Here is a 15,904-nt window from a genome sequence, read left to right on the forward strand (position 1 = left end):
ATAGAGCTGCCTCGAGCAATGTTTCAACATTGTCAGAAAAGCAGCTATGATGGAAATGGCAATCATTCCTTTGCAATAATGTGGTAAATAGGGATGCTATTTTTAACAAAAAAAAAAAAAGGTTGTAGTATTCAGTCAGTTGTACAAGTATCACATCAAGTAGTTTGTTCCTCAGGGGCATTAGCTGTTGGCAATCACTAAACCCTCAGACTGTTCCTGTTATTATAACATCTTGCCATTCACTTGTCCACTCCATGCTGGAAATTTTTATTGACTGAGAATGATCAGGACCTCAGTATATAAGGGCTGGGGGACAACTGACTCAGGGTGACAATCACAGCAAAGGTCTGTATTTGGCAATGCTGGGTAAGTAACACCTAACCCACTGCAGATTTTGTTTTGACTCCTATATCCAGCTATATCAATCTGTGGCTAGAGGTGTGGTTTTAGGTCAGCTAATTATCATTATTATCATTAATAACTTGTTATTAGAGTTTTCCTGTCCACATCTGCTGTGGTAAATTCTGAGTGACCAGAGCCCAGCCCTCTGGCTATTTGTATGCTGCTGAAGGCATTTCCCAGCACAAGAGCTGCCTATGCTCTGCCTTCTCCTTGCTGTCCTCACTTACAACTTAAACAATGCTGCACCTTCAGAGAGAGAACAGAATGTTTTCAAACCTAGATAGCCATGCAAAGCCAAGCAAAAGACAGCAGGAGTTCGGACCAACCCTATGTCTCACCAGCTTTTCAAATTTGCCTTGGAACTTGACCTGTTACCAGTTCCCAATTCTCTGCGCTTGTGGTCGGCTCCCAGATCCCTCTCGCTCCTCGCCTTTTCCCGGGAATGTGCAGGTTGGCAGAATGTCCACGCGGTGGCAGTTCAGTCCCCAGCAGCACGGGGACACGCGGGGAAGCTCAGCCCAGCCCAGCCCAGCCCAGCCCAGCCCTGCTCCTTCCTCGCAGCGCGGCGTGTGGCTGCCGGGCAGATCACAAACACAGGAGTGTCTCGGGATCATGTCCTTCACTCGAGGGTATAGAAACACGTTAGAATACAAACAAAGGGTTGTATTAAAGTTTGTTGGGACAATAACAAAAGCTTTTGTTGAAGTTCATCTTTAAAGCATGAAAAATAAGATAATTTCTGCAGCGTATCCAGGCTGAATATTTAGGGGAATTATCAGGATAATTATATTTGCTTGAGAAGCCTAATTGTGAGACTGTACCTGATTTACTTGGGGATTAGTAAGGACATAGCCTCTCCCATAAAAATATATAAAATACAAAATATTTTATCACCTCCCAGTTAGCTGCTCACAAAAAAGGTACAAGTGAGGCTTTTTCATAGGAGTTATTCTGACACTGATTCCAAATGAAACAACAACTTACACATAGTTATGATCTATTCTTGAAAATTGAATGAAAAAACATTGATGACACTCCAAAAATCAATGTTTAATCAGGAAGTTCACTGAATGTCTTTAAAACCATGGTTTCATCAGCTAGCTTTAGTTTTTAAACACCAGCTAGCTTTAGTTTTTAAACTTTGTCTGGGTGATGCTATTCTTGCTATCAGCAATACCTTTCCTAGCGGTGGATATTCATACTGTGTTATCATTATATGCACTACCTGACCAGTGGGAAGGAATGGTAGCTTTTTCTGAAAACAGGCAGGTTTAAAACCACAGCCTTAACAGGGGATGAAAAAACTGGTCTTGAACACTTCCAGGGATGTGGCATCCACAACTCCTCTGGACAACCTGTTCCAGTGCCTCACTATCCTCATAGTAAAGAATTTATTCTTAATATTTAATCTAGATCTACACTCTTTAAGTTCAAAGACATTCCCCCTTGTCATATCACTACATGCCCTTGTTACAAGCTCTTTTGCAGCCCCTGCAATAAGGTCTCTCCGGAACCTTCTTATTCCATGGGCTGAACAGCTCCGTCTGTCTCAGCCTGTCTTCGTAGGGAAAGTGCTCCAGCTCTGTGAGCACTTCGTGTCCTCCTCTGGACCACACCCACACCCAAACACAAACACAAACACACACCCATCAGCATCCCCATCCCCATCCCCATCCCCATCCCCATCCCCATCAGCACACGCCGTGCCGCGGGTGTTTTACAGCACCGCGCCCCAGCGCAGGCCGCCGCCGCCGCCGCCGGGCTCTTTAACTGGGGCCGTCCCCGCCCGCCCCACGGCCTGGCCCGGCCCGCCCGCCCTTTGCTCTCTGGCAGGGGGAGACGCTGTCAGCCGGCGGGGATGGAGGTGCTGTGGGCGGCGGGGGGGCTCCTGCTGGCGCTGGCCCTCCTGGCCTTCGTCCTGTACTGCTGCTACGTGCACTACATCCACGCCAAGTACGACTACATCCCTGGCGCGCCGCGGGAGAGGTAAGGGCCGGCCGGGCAGGCGCGGTGGCTCCGCAGAGCGCTCTCTGCCAGGCCGGTGCCGTGAGGCGGCCTCAGAGCAGGAAAGCAGCTCTCCAGCCGCTGTCCGTGCGAGGGCCGGGCAAGGGCAGCGGCGAGGGGTCACGCAGGCTGGGCGCAACGCTGGTGGGTGCCCATTTCCCGGGAAGCGCCGGCACCGCCGGCATCGCCGGGGATTCCTTAGCCTGCTCAGCAGCAGGGCCTGCCCGGCCGGGGCTGCGTGTCCTGACGTACATGGCCCGAGTGGCCGCAGCGGCACGGAGGGGCGCTTCAGAGCCGCCCGGAGGAGCTGCGCCATCGCTCCTGACCCTGCAGAGGGGCCTGACGGCAGCGACAGCCGCGCAGGAGGGACCGCACCGCCCCCATCCCTCGCTGCGCCGGGGGGCACACTGACACTAACTCCGCCAGGCACCTTCCGTGCCCTCTTCATAAGCCAGGTGTTTAGCTTCTGCCAAAAATAAATACAAATGTCGTAAATGATAAGGGGTGATGAGAAAGCTGCCAGTAAGGCAGTGGCAGCGCTGTCACAAGGAGTCATGGCTCCTGCAGGAGTGTGTGAGCTCCCCACTTAACCTCACCTGTGGGTGCACATGCCCCCCGTAACATGCCACAGGAAGAGACGCCAGCACTCATACACAGCCTGACAGAGACACCAGCACTCTCCTGCCCACCTCCAGGCTACAGCCTACTTGTGTAATCGTAGTCAGATACCAAGAGTAGAGAGAGGATGATCTTGTACTACCTGAACCTGCTCGTCCTTGGGTTCATTTGTGAAGTAACACCGTGGTGTGGTGGCACACCAGAGGAGCCATAAGTGGGACCTTGTTTGGACCTTGTTTCCTGTGCTGCACATAGAGCAGTTTCCAGAGCTAACAAAGCAGTTGTGTTGTGTTTCAGGCTTTCACATCTTTTTGGGATACAATTACAAAGGAAGAGTCAAACAAGTGGAGGATTAAAAGTTTCTGTAGATGTTGAGTAACTTTGTTGAGTTCTTGTTATTTTAAGTGCCTCCCAGTTCCAACAGTAATAAAATAAGAGCCTGTTTTCCCCCATAGCTTATTTATACTAAAAAGGATGATAACATGGCTCTCTGTCTCTCAAATGGAAAACAGATCTTGAGTGCAGCTTGCTTCATTTAGAGAGGAGCTTGGCCAAATCTTCCCTCAGATTTATGCAAAACCAGTGGGAATTCACCACTCACAGCTGAAAGAAGAAATTGATCTCTAAGTTTTTAATGCAGCTATATTTGAAGAGTTAACATTTTTTATTAATTTCTTCAGTTTCAATATTAACCAGTAATTATCATCCTCAGTATTTGAAATTATGCAGTTTGGGACAGGAGATGATTCCTAATTTCCCTTAACAGACATCCATTGACAGAAATGAAGTTACACTTACCAGGGATAAGCATGTATTAAGGAGCATTTAATGCAAATATCTCTTTCATGTACAGCAATGTAACAGCTGCAGTCAAGATTCACTCAGGCAGGCAAAGAGCAAAGCAGTTCATGGGGGATTCCATCCAGACCCAAACATCTCCTACAATACAGCATAAGAAAAAGATCTCATCCTTCATCTCTGTGCTGCTCTTCCTGGCTGCATGTGAGCACCAGTCTGTCTTTGGTGCCCAGTTCACCAGCTTGGTGAGGGCTGGGCATTGGCACAGCTCAGAGTTATTTTCATCTTTCCTTACGAGGAAAATATGAGCAACACTCACTGAGCAACCAGGATTGCAATCTATGCAAAACCCTATGCTGGCATCCTCATGACACTCTTAACCTTCATATTCTGCAGCTTTTTATTTGGACACCTGCCAATCATATGGAGAATGGTGAGGAAACAGGAGTTCACTCCAGATGTCTTGCTGCGGTGGTAAGTTGAGGCACATCAATAACATTGAATGGGGTAGTCCTGTAGCACATATGGAGAGATCAAGGCACAAAGACCCTTACAGAGTTACATAATTAGCATCATTGAGAAGGTTGGCAAAGGAGCTAGAGAGAGAGCATTGATCTTTCAGATCTGATTAGATATTAGAAAAAACTTTTTCACTGAAAGAATGGTTAGCCACTGGAATAAGGATGGTGGTGGAGTAACTTCGTGAAAATGTTCAAGAGGCATCTGGATGTGGCACTTGAGGATATGGTTTAGGGGTGATTATCGTGGTGATAGGTTGATGGTTGGATCAGATGATCTTGAAGGACTCTTCCAACTTTGATTACTCTGTCCTGTGATTCTCTCTTAATGGCTTTATTGGCTGGGGACTGCAGTAGTTCCCACTGGAATGTGGTCCTTCAAGATTATTAGGTCTGAGCTGTTACATGTTGTTAGTTTGTACCATAATTCTCTTTTTTTAAATTTTCTCATCTTACAGGGCAGAGAAATACGGACCTGTTGTACGAATTAATGCCTTTCACAGAATCTCAGTATTGATTGTGTGTCCTGAAGGAGTGAAGGTACTGAAAAATAAAGCCAAATCAATGGTGGGGATTGGCCCATCCCTCCATAACAGGAGACCTGGTGCCTGATGATCAGAGCAGCACAGAGCAGTCAATCCGTGCTTGGCTCTGGCTGGGTTAGGAGGATGAAGTGCTTTGCTCTCCAGGCTGTCCTGATTTTTTTTCCTTGATCAGTTATTTTATTTTGTTACTTTTATTTAAACAGCACATATAGCAACCATTTTCCATTTGTGAAAAGCAGGCTGTCTGCAAGAGCTTAGTATCTCAAATGAATGGGGCACAAGAGACCAAATTTCTTTCTCTAAATCTTTGCAATTACAACAGAGTGAGATTTCAGGTCATTGGGCAAAAAAGTGCTAGAGGGATGCGAAGCAAGCTAGCAGCACAGGAACTGGGGAATCAGGGCATACCAAATAATTAATCTACTCTTCAGACTATAGCTGCAGAAGAGGAGAGTACATATGTGTGAGTGAAATTTTGTGTTTTGTCTGGGAAACAGATTGCAGGCAGTATTCACTGACCTGAGGTTTGATTTTAGGAGTTCTTGATGTCACCACAGCACCCAAAGGATCCAACGGTGTATGGTAGCCTCTTCAGCCTGTTTGGTGAGAGGTAGGCAAAACCCATCTGAAGCCACTGTGATCTGGAAATAAGTGCAAGATTAATAATATCAAAGGCATGTCATTTTGACTCAGACCATTTACCTTAGTGTGGGGAATAATTTCTGATTCCAGACACACATAAGCAGCATGTACCTATTAAACTATATGTCAAGTCAAGTGTCTTCCCAGTCAGGGAGGAGGATATGTTGGATTTTGTTTTACCTTGATCATGTATCCTTTTTCCCCCTGGGGTTGTCCAGTTAGTCTCAGAGCAGTCTGCTCAAGACCATCATCAAAGCTCTCAGATTTTAGAGCACTGATTTTAGAGCATTCCATAAGGCATGGAAGTTTGCAACTTCTAAATTCAATTCCAAAAAAAGGGAATTTTCCTTTGTTAGTCTGAAGCTTTTAAAAATAAAATAATCCAGTTATAATATTTATTATTTACATAACAGGTGTAATGAACCAGCATCTTATTGGACTCAGCAGTCTACACCTACCTGGAGAAAAAAATCTGTGGTTCAGTTGTCATCCACAATGTTGTTGTGATGGTTGCATACTCAAAGGTGCTCCCTACACATGGAAAAATAAAAGAAAGTAGATGTGAAAGACTTGCATTTGTGACTACACGGGGTTCATCAGACCCATTTGCATAAACCCGTTCCTTTCCTTGTTTTCCTGTGTGCTAGGTTTCTAGGGAATAGCTTGGTAACTGTTTGCAACCATGAGCACTGGCACAAGCAGCGGAGGGTAATGGATCCAGCCTTCAGCCGAAGGTAAGGCAAATACTTCTGGGACCTTCTACTGTTACTTCTACTCTGTTGTCATGCTTCTTCCTGTCATTATTTGATATTTGGATGAAAAAGACCCCAACATTCAGTGCCAAAATCATATTTAACATAGAATCCAGCACTCCATTCCCATGCTAAGTATAATTTCACCAGACTTTCCACAGAGCAGTGACACCCCTATGAACACAGCAAAGGCAGAAAGGTCCCAGGGTTGTGTATCCTGGAGTATGGCTGCCTTATCCTGTTGGAAAAGAGAAGGCAGAGGGTTGTATGTAGGGTCCAAAGATAAAGTCTATTTGCAAAGGGCACAAGCCACCTTCCTTTGCCATGACACATGTTAATTACATGGCAGGGCAGAGCAGGACTGATGTAAGAAGAATGTAGCTCATTCTGTATGTTTGCTTTTTAATGTATTAAGGCAAATTAATTATAAATTTTAAAAAACATTACCACTTTCTATGGAAAATAACAAAGGTTATTTTGACTGAGCAAAGATCAGAGCCCCCATACTCATCTTTATTGATTGTTCAGCTACCTGATTGGTCTGATGGAAACTTTTAATGAAAAAGCAGAGGAGCTGATGGAGAAGCTGGAGGAAAAGGCAGATGGAAAAACAGAGTTTAGCATGCTGTCGATGATGAGCCGGGTGACTATGGATGTCATTGGAAAGGTACCAGCTGTCCCTTTTTTGTTTCCTCTCAACTGGCAGGAAGGGATGGAAGTGATGCCTACCAGCATCAGGATGGGATCAGGAGCTGGAGGCAGGGAGAAAGACCTTTACCCAGCAGTTCCAGAAGACCTGCAGGACTAATAGTGCCACTTCCATTCAGGCTGAGCCATGGGAAAGGGCAGGTAGGGAAGGGTTTGAATAGTCTAGGTGTGGCCTGCAGGATGGGGACGCTTTGCAAAAGTCCTTTCAGCCTCATGCCTCCCACCCCTCCATACCAAAAGGGACACACCAGGGCTCTTCCATGGTTGGAGGTTGTATTACTGCCATTGCATGTCAGCAGGAAGGCTGCCTTACTCTGCCTTTGACCTTTCTATGCAAGCCAGTTTGGGAGGAATGGAGAATAATGGTAAATTATTAATCCACTCAAATAAGGAGAAAACATAATGTTGATATTGGCCACCCCTCACAGCCACCTGCAAGGTAGGATCCAGCCTGATATTTAACTGAGATTTAATGAGATATTTTTAGGGGGAAGGGCAGTGCTGTGAGGCTATCCTGCTCTTTCACCCCCACCTCAGCAAGTTGCCTTTTTCTCTCCTGCTTTTCAGGCAGCCTTTGGCCTGGAATTGAATGCCCTGAGTGATGACCAGACACCTTTACCCAACGCTGTGACTAAGATCATGCAGGGACTGAACAAGGCACGCGACCCCTTCATAAGGGTCTGTACTCCCCTCACTTTAGTCCCCTCTCCTCCCATTCAGCTGCTCCTCCTTGAGTTCATGGAGCTATGCAAGGTCCATATATATCAGGGAAACAGTCATCTGTAGATATTTCCCTCCAATGGGCATCAAGATAAAATTCATTACTGCTTTAAAAAACTCAGAAATTAATTTTGTTCCCCCCTGCATGTGTCTCCTTCTGATATGGTTTTATGCTCTTGTACCCATTAAAAATTGAGATTTTTGCCATTTGTCCATGAAGGATGGCAGCCTTCACTCAGGGTGGAAGAGCATTCTTGCTGTGAAAAAATTATATTTTCAACCCAAATTCATCTACCAAATTCATCTGCTAGAACATGATGGATGTCATATGAAATATTTAAGTAAGGAATTATTCCAGTGTCTCATGAAAGCTGTAGTTCAGGCGTTTAGAGCTCCTGTTTTCCTTTTTGAGACCAGGGATGAGATTCTGCATTGCATGCTGCAGTTTGAGAGGTGATGGATTTTGCTCACAGTGCCCAAAACATCAGCTCTGATTCTGACGAGACACGACATCAACATGCACAAATTGAAATATTTCTTATTTCAGCCCAAACCCTTCATCCCCCAGGCATTCAGTTTGTTGCATGGAGAGCAAATGTTTCTGTGACAAGTGTCATTTAGTGCAAAACAAGGTGCTCGCATGTAAAATAACACTGACATTATTTTTTACCAGCAAAAGGAATAAAATGACAAAAGAAATTCTGTATTCAGTTCATGCCAGGAAAGCAGAAGATGCTAAAGGAGACCAGGGAGAGCGTGAGGCTGTTGAGACGTGTGGGGAAGCAGTGCATTGACCAGAGGAGAGAAGCCATCCAGAATGGGAAAGAAGCCACAATGGATATTCTTACACAGATACTGAAAGGAGATGGTAAGAGACACCTTGCTGTCACTGTTTGAGTGAATTTCTCTGTGGTATGTTTTGCTGTGAAATTCAGGGAGGATTGTTTAGGGGATCTAAACTTGGATCTTCCTTTAAAGTTGTTTTCACACTGAAGATTTGAAAATTCTTTGTGCTGGATCAAGTACTGGTCACGAGTCACCACTGAAATGCCCACTCAGCATCCTCTCTTGATGCTACCTCAGCCAATATGTGCCAAACAGGGCAGAGCATTCTGGCTGGTCCACCTGGGGCACAGGGCCATTTGCTGATTTCATTTGTTTTTATATCTTGACAGCTCTGGAGGAGACTAGAGATGATGAAAACATTCTGGATAACTTTATGACTTTCTTTGTTGCAGGTTGGTAGCTATTTTAATGCTTGGGTATGTCATGTGGGAAGCTGTATTCATTCTTGAGCTGTCTACAAGGTTAAGATTAACATCCTTTTTAATCATAATTAACATTATGGTTAACATCATCACTCCATGTGATGATGCTGCAAACAGGAGTCTCTTGGTTGGAAGACCAAGTATTACACTGGCATAGGACCAGCTGGGTGAGGACTGAAGAGAATTCTTAATTTAACAGGCAAATGATGTATTGTCCTCTTTCAGTGATACCAACACAGCAAATAATGCCAGGTTGCTGTTTTCCAACCACTGGCTTCCCACTCTGTATTCCAGCCTCTGTCTTTCCACTGCCCACTGGGGTACAAGGCTATTCCTTATGGGGTTCTGGCCCTTCCACCCAGATCCCACTAAGCCACCCAGATCCCACTAAACCCCACCAAAAACATCTTTTACATGTTCAATGTGTCTTTGCATCACCTCACCCACATGATTAAATGCCATTCTTGCCTAAGTGGAAGAAGGCACTGTCAAGCCAATCAGAAAATGTATGGGCTGAGTAATTATATGAGATAGTTGGGGTTTTTTTTGCAGATTTTGCAGATCAAGATGATTTAGGTTCATAAGAAGGTGTGGTCAAAATGCTGTTCTTTAGCAAGAAAGATGTTATTGTAGCAGACATCTTTGCAGAAGTCTGTTTTCTGTAATGCTTAAAAATAGTACATATGTCTATCCATGAAAAAAAGGGAAAAGTGTCCACATCAGAGAGTCACAAAGTGGGTAAGGTTGGAAGGGCCTTCTGGTCCAAACTCCCTGCTCAAGCTGGGTCATCCTAACATGTAAAGCAGACCTTTCAAAGAAAGATGATAAGAAGCTCTGTTTTCCCTTAAAACCAGTAAGTCCTTCCTTTTTGGCAGAACTGTGTGTCCCATAATACAACAAGGCAAATCTTGGCCCTCACTGGCCCTCCTCTTAGGGAGCTCATGACCAGTAGGTGCTGCATGCAACCACTGCAGCTTTGCTTGGGCATGATGGGTCATATCTTTGCCAGCTATGTCCTTTTCTTGTCATTGTTGAAAGCTCTTTATGTAGACTTTACATACCTTTTATTATTTCCTTTATTTTCTAGCATATTTAAAATAAAATATTCAGGGTTTGATGTTTAAAGCTTCCTATTCACAATCACCTTGTAGACTACCTTTGTATCATGTTATTATTTCATACTAACTTTTAAACTACTTTTTGTTATCATTAGGTCATGAAACCAGTGCCAATCAGATGACATTTACAGTAATGGCACTGGGTCAGCATCCTGAAATACTGGAAAGGTATGTGTGCTCCAATTTTCAGACCCAGCTAGATGTTAATTTCAAGGTGAACTTAATTGTAAGGGTTATTAAAAAGATAGGATCATTAAATTCTAGCCGACCTTCCAAAATAAACAGTTTCCTTGTACCATTATATCCAAAATGGTACAATAGATTATTTCAGTTTCACCTAGGTGATTTTTTCAAAGCCTTTATACATGCAGGTCCCAAATGCCCCCTGATTCACCTGCCTTGTATGCACATTGCCTCATCCAGATATGACGTACAAGTTCAGGAAGCCTGGATGGGAATTGGTTGGCATTTTGCCTGAGGATGGGTGTTTAAGTCCAACTCAGTGTCTGGAATGTAAAATAATGTGATTTATCAACTTGCCTAGCAAGAAACAGGCATCTGCCATCTCACAAGTTTTAATTGACCTGCAGGGCTCAGGCTGAAGTGGATGAGGTTCTTGGTGCCAAGAGACACGTTGACTACGAGGATCTTAGCGAGCTCACCTTCTTATCCCAGGTACTGTAGGAGTGAGGTAAGGTACCCGGCAGATCTGTTTGGTAGCACTTCTGACATGTCATGGAGGAGCCCCACACTTCTAAAATTTTAAAAACTAGGCTGATATTTTATCCTGATAGTGTTTGTCCTCAGAGTGTCAGCCAGCACATAGCCTGACACATTTGCAGCAGTCCAGACTTACTGGGAAGATCCTCAAATGTACGCATTTGTTCGCTGCTTTCCTTAATTATTACCAGTCTGGAAGCTAGAGTAGAGTTGCATAATCCCTGTCTGTTTAAGGTGAAACAATAGCTGTAATTTTAAGAAAGGTGTGTAAATTTGAGCCCAACCTGTGTGTGAATCCCACACACTTTCCTTATTCACTGCTCCATTTTTGTTTGATTATTGTTAAAGCATTTCCAGCTATGATCTCAGCATATGCAGTGGGATATAAAGTGGGATTTGAGGATAGCCAAAAATAATGGCTGGGTTTTCTAATGTCAATTTTTCATTATTCAGTCTTGAAACCCTCTTCAGTCACTTGGGGGTGGTGGGGGAAAGAGTTTGGTCCTAAGAGAGGTCTTGTGTATAGAAGTGCTGGTTGGTAATGAACTGTAAAGCCAGGGTTGGCTATTAGCCAGTGTTTGTGTTGCATTTCCTTTCTTCACAACATGGGGGACACCAGTAGCCCTCAGGAGAGGCTGAATCACAGTCCTGGCAGCTGTTCTGCATAAATTGCCCTGTGATTTTAGTAGTCCACCATGATCCTTTTTGTTCTAAACTGCCCTGCTGAGGTGAGCAACAGTTTTTTACCATTTGGCATATCCCATCCTACAAATTATTGTGCATTGATAGCAGATAGATTTCAGAGGTCTATTTCTCATAAGAAAAAGGCATTTCTGTGTGATTACAGAAATCAGCAGGCTTCCTTAGGCTTCTCCAAACACCATCACAATTATACCAGTCCAATTAGGATGAGGTATCTAAGCCTTTGAGTTTTAAGACAGATCACATGAGAGCTCCTCAAAGCAGACAATTTATTTAACAGCACAATCTTGGATCTGTACAATCAAAATCAGTCACCCTTGGTCAGAGCTAGTCCATCACTGGAGTATCAGAGACTATGGGGCTCCTCTCCTGTTGTTCAGGCAATCTTGAATCCTTTTGTCCAGGTTTCTTTTCCATTAGTCCACTCGTGCATGCACACTGTTAATTGCATTTTCAGTGCGATGCTCATGTGCACTGTTAATTAGGTTTCACTTTGATGAAATAAGCCATTCTTACAGCTCACTGACACCAAAAGAAATGGTCTTGTTCCATTTTTTTCTCAACATTCCCTATTCATTTTCCTTTGCTAGGTTGCTTTTTGTCCTGTTGGGGCTCTGACCTGGCTCAGCTCCTCAAGCAGCAGAAGCAAAGGCAGAAGCAGACAAAGGCAGGAGCTGAGGGTGGGAAGGAGGTGGGAACCATCACCCACCCTCATGGCAGCCAGTGCCTAGAGCAGCTCATCAGGGGCAGGAGACTTCACTCTTAGATATTCCCTCTGAGTTTGCTTCCTAATACTTTTTTGCTTAGTTGTTCATCTGACTTGAGGTGTTGGATCTGTTCCAGGATCTCTTCTGGGTTTTGTGTCTTTTTCTCTCTATTTTACCAGCTGTAAGAAAGAACCAGGCCTGAAGGAGCTGACAAAATATATTTTGTCCACAGGAGTCCAAGATAGATAGACCAGCATCCATTTAAAAAGTCATAATCTCCCATTTAGCAGAAGTGAAAGGCCACAGGGAGGTAATTAATTTTATTTCTGCTTCCTGCAGTGTATAAACTAACTGACCTGTTGTGCTTTTTGCTGCCCCAGGTTCTGAAGGAGTCGCTGCGGCTGTACCCGCCCGTCTCGGGGACACTCCGCAGGCCAGAGAAGGAGCACGTCATCAATGGCATCAGAATTCCTGCCAACACCACGGTCTTTGTGAGTCCCATCCACCTGCAGCAGCTTGGAGCTGCCCCAGTTAATGTGGATGAGAGGGCCAAAATCTTCCCCTGGGCATATTTATACTTGCTTCTCTAAAATTTTGACCAAAACTGGGGTATGGATTAAGACTCTCAGTTGGACTGGAGAGTGGAAGGCATTTATGGTTTTATACCTCTGACAGCAAAGAGGCATTTTCAGTGTGTTGCTCCTGACTAACAAAAATAAACTCTTTTTGGCAGCTCAACACTTATGTGATGGGAAGGATGGAAAAGTTTTTCAAGGATCCACTTACTTTTGATCCAGAGCGATTCAGCAAAGATGCACCTAAGTGAGCTCCTTTTTATTCCCATGTTATTAAATATGTATTAAGAAACCATTACAGGAAGAGATTTTAAGGGAAAGAAAAGTAGAATAAAACTATTTTTCCATTCCAGTATGAGTAAAATAAATCATCCAAATGGAAATAGAGAGCAATAATGCACAGCTTTTGTTCAAGAATTCTTTAGACCACGTTACCTTTAAAAAAAAAGACCAATGTTATTGTTATTAAATGTTTATATTGAAGTCAAAGCTTTGAGCCCAAACCAGGTTGAATATTTGCCTTAGTACATTGCAAGCATTTAATGCATGACAGCCCTGGTCCCAGGGTGCTTGAAATGTCTCCATATTAGACAGGGGAGAAGGGCCTGAGGGAAAGAAGATGCTGTTCAGCCATGTGGGCAGGCAGCCTAAGTCTAGTCAGTGGTCAGGAGGAACCAGTGAGTGACTAAACAGATGCAGAGATCAGCACCAGATACTTCATGAGTCAGGAGTTTTCCTTCAGCCTAGAGTTAGTCTGGTCTCCTAAACCAAACACCCCCTCACTCACAGAGCTGCCCAAAGGAGCAATAATTGGGCAGATTGTGATGTCCCCATGACAGGGCTGAAGAGCATTTAGAGTGTGCTTGACATTCAGCTTTGAAATAAGGCTGGCTTGCATCAAAACAGCTCTGGCAGCTGAGCCATGCAGTAAAGAGAGATGACAAGGAAAGGTGCTGCTGAGCTGTATTGCTACTCTGAAGCAAAAAAGAGTTAATTTGAAGACTGCTTTAATGAGTCCATTAGGTGAGGGGATATTTAGACCATTTCTTTGCTGCTGTGATGAAATATTTGCTTGTTTCTTTACATCCAAGTTGTCAGAGTGACAATTTTGACCACTTTTCTTTGCAGGCCATATTACTGCTATTTTCCATTCTCTCTGGGACCTCGATCCTGCATCGGGCAGGTGTTTGCACAGGTGAGCAGAGGCCTGGAACAACACTTGGTTAGCAAGCACTGGGCCAGCTCAGGGTGTGCTGACCGTGGGTGGTGGTGGGCACCAGAGGCCACAGTGATGTGCACTGCCCCTCTTCTCCTCAGAGGGAAGATCGCCCCTCATGCCCATGACAGGCATGTCTCTCAAATGCTGTCACAGGAGCAGACATCCATGCAGCCAAGGTGTCTGCAGGGAGGAGCAGCAGGCTGCACTCCCTCCAAATTTTCCTGGGTCAGCCTGCTCAAATCCAAACCCCTTAATGGGAATCCCAGTCAACATTCCAGCCAAGGTCAAGCAGGGGGTCTTGGGGATCATCTCATGGCTGCCACTGACAGAATCAAGGCAGGAAAAACATCAGCTGGAGGAGGACACAAGCCAGAACTGGCACAGAGAAGGTGAGGAAGGGGCTACATGGATGAAGGAACAATTTAATGTATGTGAGCATGGCAGAGAGCATTTCAGGACAGCCAGAGGCCAGCGCTTTGGGTCTGTGCTGTGAGCTCATCTAAGCACCAGTGCTCAGACTGCTTTAGTTTTACAGTCTGACTTCCAAAATGGGTTTAACACATAAACAGAAAGACTGATCTTAGTGCCTGTCAGTTGTCTTCGAATCCAGGAAGTCCCAGGTTCCCTGCCCAAACTCAACCGGCTGCATTAACAGAGTAACATTTAACTTTCAAATCTGTGTATTGACAAAGCAGTATAAGATGGTAGACTGACTTTAAGCTGTATTTGCTGTCAATGACTTCTATTTTCTTCTTAACAGATGGAAGTAAAAGTGGTGATGGCAAAGCTGCTGCAGAGGTTTGAAATACAGCTGGTGCCAGGACAGAATTTTCAACTCATTGAGGCTGGAACTTTAAAGCCACTAGATGGAGTAATATGTAAATTAAAGCCAAGGAGCTCTGCAAGACGATGCCAGCCATGACTGCTCAGGGAGGGGAGCGTGGCATGCTACTGGTAGTGTTTCTTCTGATTTTGAAAATCTTGGCACTAATCAAAGCTTAGATTTTTGCAGACCCCTTTAGAGGACTACTAGACTGAAATTATTTCTAAACTTCCTTAGAATTTACTGAAGAAAACCTAGTTCATGGTTTCCACTAAGCTTATATACAACACAGCATGGTCTAAGTAAGCCCTTGTTTGGGGAGTTTCTTACTTACACAATGAAATCAGAAAAGAGTAGAGCATAGATTTGAGCTGAATTTAGGAAGAGATGTTTGGAGATAGTATCTTGGTCAAAGCAATTTTTCTATCCCTGCTCCAAATGTGAATATCAAATAATAGGAACAATTTGAAAAAAACTCAGAAAGTCAGAGTCCGAGGCCACTACTTTTTCCTCGTGCTACTGCCTGATTTTTATTCAGTCTTTTCTGCTTTTCTTTTGATATTATGAAAAGCATAGATTCCCAGTCCACCGTGTAGAAAGGGATTATCCTGCTTCCTCCTACCCCTCCACACAGCCTGTGCTCATTCTTCTGAGACACTCTTCTTTGTGGGGAAAGTATTGCTGTGTTTATTTTAACCTGGATTTTCCCCATATTGTTTGCCACAAAGCTACAGTAACACTTAGACCAGATGGTCTGGCAGGTACAGGAGGGCTGCAAATAAGTGCCTGAACTAAATGCTACTTAAAATGGTGTTGCCACTGAAGAAATGTGTCTGCAATTTGAGCCAGAGACAGGAAGGTCCTGCACCCCCTTCTGCTGCAGATGTGCCTGAAAATGTGTCTGTGAACACTGCATGTAGGCTTGCAGCCAGGCCCTGCTAGGGAGAAAAGAATATAATTTGAAAATGCTGCTATCCAGAAATGCACATACCTAATAGGAGTTGGGCCTCCTCTATCATGAAATACAGAGAATTAAAGGTATTTGATGCTGCCACTTTTGTTTCT

At 44.3% G+C, this 15,904-nt stretch overlaps 1 protein-coding gene across 1 annotated transcript; it reads left to right on the forward strand.

Annotated features, from left to right (window-relative positions):
- The first annotated feature begins 2,243 nt into the window (after positions 1-2,243).
- LOC115904268 (cholesterol 24-hydroxylase) lies at positions 2,244-15,886 on the forward strand. The gene is made up of 15 exons (XM_030949525.1): positions 2,244-2,388; positions 4,219-4,296; positions 4,799-4,880; positions 5,422-5,495; positions 6,175-6,261; positions 6,808-6,946; positions 7,555-7,665; positions 8,419-8,575; positions 8,883-8,945; positions 10,189-10,261; positions 10,684-10,768; positions 12,603-12,713; positions 12,956-13,044; positions 13,926-13,992; positions 14,777-15,886. The coding sequence occupies exons 1-15, from the start codon at positions 2,261-2,263 to the stop codon at positions 14,936-14,938; spliced, it is 1,506 nt and encodes a 501-aa protein (XP_030805385.1). The 5' UTR covers positions 2,244-2,260; the 3' UTR covers positions 14,939-15,886.
- The last annotated feature ends 18 nt before the right edge of the window (positions 15,887-15,904 follow it).

This window comes from Camarhynchus parvulus, chromosome 5 (assembly GCF_901933205.1).
Source record: "Camarhynchus parvulus chromosome 5, STF_HiC, whole genome shotgun sequence".
In the NCBI taxonomy this organism is placed as follows: Eukaryota; Metazoa; Chordata; class Aves; order Passeriformes; family Thraupidae; genus Camarhynchus; species Camarhynchus parvulus.

Excerpts from the sequence above, each read along its gene's own strand:
- LOC115904268 (XM_030949525.1), top strand. The coding sequence starts at position 2,261 with ATGGAGGTGCTGTGGGCGGCGGGGGGGCTCCTGCTGGCGCTGGCCCTC. Across the intron at positions 2,389-4,218 it reads CCTGGCGCGCCGCGGGAGAG|CTTTTTATTTGGACACCTGC; the intron begins GTAAGGGCCGGC and ends CATATTCTGCAG. Across the intron at positions 6,262-6,807 it reads GATCCAGCCTTCAGCCGAAG|CTACCTGATTGGTCTGATGG; the intron begins GTAAGGCAAATA and ends TTGATTGTTCAG.